This window comes from Vipera ursinii, assembly GCF_947247035.1.
Source record: "Vipera ursinii genome assembly, chromosome: 1".
NCBI lineage: Eukaryota > Metazoa > Chordata > Lepidosauria > Squamata > Viperidae > Vipera > Vipera ursinii.
This window is the reverse complement of record NC_139512.1, coordinates 76,673,763-76,676,409: the sequence shown is the minus strand read 5'-3', so window position 1 is coordinate 76,676,409 and position 2,647 is coordinate 76,673,763. Positions and strand designations below refer to the sequence as shown.

The 2,647-nt window shown below is 37.7% G+C and overlaps 1 protein-coding gene across 1 annotated transcript; it reads right to left on the bottom strand.

Moving 5' to 3' along the window:
* Nucleotides 1–1,164: 1,164 nt before the first annotated feature.
* On the bottom strand, nt 1,165–1,974 carry LOC310635285 (cytochrome c oxidase subunit 7A2-like, mitochondrial). The gene has a single exon (XM_083354066.1). It carries the CDS (start codon nt 1,904–1,906, stop codon nt 1,556–1,558), a length of 351 nt encoding a protein of 116 aa, XP_083210192.1. The 5' UTR covers nt 1,907–1,974; the 3' UTR covers nt 1,165–1,555.
* Between the last annotated feature and the right edge of the window lie 673 nt (nt 1,975–2,647).

Below are 2,647 nucleotides of genomic sequence, written 5' to 3'. Positions count from 1 at the left end.
ATTCTCAATGCTGCAAAATTATAACTTACATGTGTTTGGGAGGGCACATTGTTCTTGATTATTTCATTTTGTTAAAAAAATTATTTGTAGGCTGCCTTGGGATTCTAAGTAGAGAAATTAAACGTAATCTATTTAAATAGCCAGCTTTCTTAGAAATCTATGAGAAGAGCTGAAATGTGAATGGAAGAAGGGAAAAGAATTCTGGGCCAGTTTCCAGAAAGTTAGTCATGTTAGTCTCTTGCAACAAAAACAGCAGAATCTCACATCACCTTAACAACCAAGTTATACTGGCATAAGCCTACATGGATTGCTTCATCAAATGCAAGGAAAGGAGCATTATATATACATTTATCCTGTTACTTGGGGGTAGAATAAAAGTGGTAAAAAGAGATAAAGTGAGGATAACAAATGAAGGATTACCTTTAACACAATGCTAATTAGATGTGATGTTGATATGTGGCTATCTTGGTGTTCAATCTGTGAAAGGAGGTATTACATTTCCTAATGAATCCAGGTATTAAACAGAAATGAAGGTTTCTTATCCTATAGAAACAGATTGTACTATGTACTGATAGGCTGTTTCAATGATCAAGTTACAGCAATTTGCACTGGTATATTCAGGAACATCAATTGGTTTAAACTGATTTCTATTTCCCTATGAAAAAATGAAGAATGAGAGGACAGGACCAAGAACACCAACTCAAGTCTGACCTTTATGTAACAGGCAAAAAAAAAACCCTCTCACAATATCTGAAGTGCATTTTTATTTGTAATCCATTAGGTTTTTCTTTATTTTTTTATCCTGCCTTTATTTTATAAACATTATTTTATTTTATCAATAACTCAAGGTGGCAAATATACCTAATATTCTTTCCTCCTATTTTCCCCATAACCACAATTCTATGAGGTGAATTGGCCTGAGAGAGAATGACTGGCTCAAAGCTACCTGCTGACTTTCATGCTTAAGGCAGGACTAGAGATCACAGTCTCCTGGTTGCACGCCTGGTGCCTTACCACTAGACCAACTAGACACTCCCCCCACTCTCCCCAAATAGCTGTGGCATTTCTATTTTCTGAAATTCAATTGTTATCTGAATTTCCTTTGGCTCTAGCAGTTAAGGCTAAAAGAGAAATAAGATCCAAGGCAGCTGGCATTCATAATAAATATGATTCCACAAAAATTACATCCAAAATTTTAACAGATGGTAACATCTTCAATGTCAGATTCTCATCTCTCTCTCTCTCACTGCATCAACCATCAACTTATCACACCTTACTATTAGGAAGTTCTTCAGACTAACCATTCTACATGAGTTTTACTTTATTGACAGTTCTGAAGAGGAAGCCGCAAAACTACATAGGTGATAATGACATTCTCCACCATAGTAGTGATTTTACTCTAAATTCCTTACATTACTCTGTTTGTCTTTAACTCAACGTGAAATCCAAGAATACGCAATATCATATGACTTCAGTATAATATCAGAAGGTTAAGTGCAAGTCTTCCTTTTCAGAGCAGCACAGTTAGATGATGATCTTTCTGGACATACATCATTCACTTCTCTCTTTTGGGACTGGTGGCCATATAGAGAGCTATGAGACAGTAGATGGCCCCTCCTATTGTTAATGCCATAGTGGTCCGGTAAAGAAGTCGATCTGGAAGGTTTCGTTTCAGATGTACTGGAATATCATCAGGCCTCTGAAATAATTTCCGCAGTTTTGGTACTTTGTTCTTAACCAAACCCCCAACCTTGTTTGGTGTGTCTGAAGCAACTTTAATTGGGGTATCAAATATCACAGCTGGAGACTCCACAGATACTACTGGCTTGAATCCCTGAGGGGAGCAGGCAGCGGAAGCGCCGGTCCCAATCAGCCTCTGCGTGAAGCCGCCGAATTTGTAATACATGACGGGACCTCGGAACTATTCCCCTAAGCTACATGCGCCCTCCTGCTTCTCCCGCTTGGCAAGCAAGAAAGCACATTCATAATAAAAGATAAGTAACAATAGGTTTCAAGGGGGAAAAATGATGAACCAATAAATGGGTCTCTGGCAATAACTGGCAGCATATAGACACATTAAGCTCGATCTAGAACAAAATTAACAGGGTCAGATCTAGTTATTACTTAGAAGACACCAGGAGATCCTGGGGACATAACTGATTAAAACAAAAACATCTGAGAACAAGGCAATGTAGTCCCTGTAGTCATGAATTAGTTATGTAGTCCCTGTAGTCATGAATTAGTTCATAGGAGTCTTTATCTTTAGGCATAATGATGGCATAATAATATATTCCATTAGAATATTTGTTAAATTTGGACTTAAATATTGTTGTTATAAAATGTTATTAAGAGGTGTTTGATCAAAATAGTCTAGGAAAATGTCACCGGGTACAGAACACTTTAAGAAATGTGGAAGCAGAAGAATCCAATTTAGCTTAAACAGACACAGACAGAAATAGTTAACCAACCTTAGCTTTGCCAGTGTGAGTCACTGCCCCAAATCAAGTGACAAGTCTGTTCTCACCCAACATACATCTTCACAGCATCAGTGACTCTGGAAATTGGCAAGTGTTATGCGTAGCTTCTTCACTTCTTGTTGATGACTGATTTTCTTCCCTTCCATTACCTTTCTCTCCATCTCTTTCTC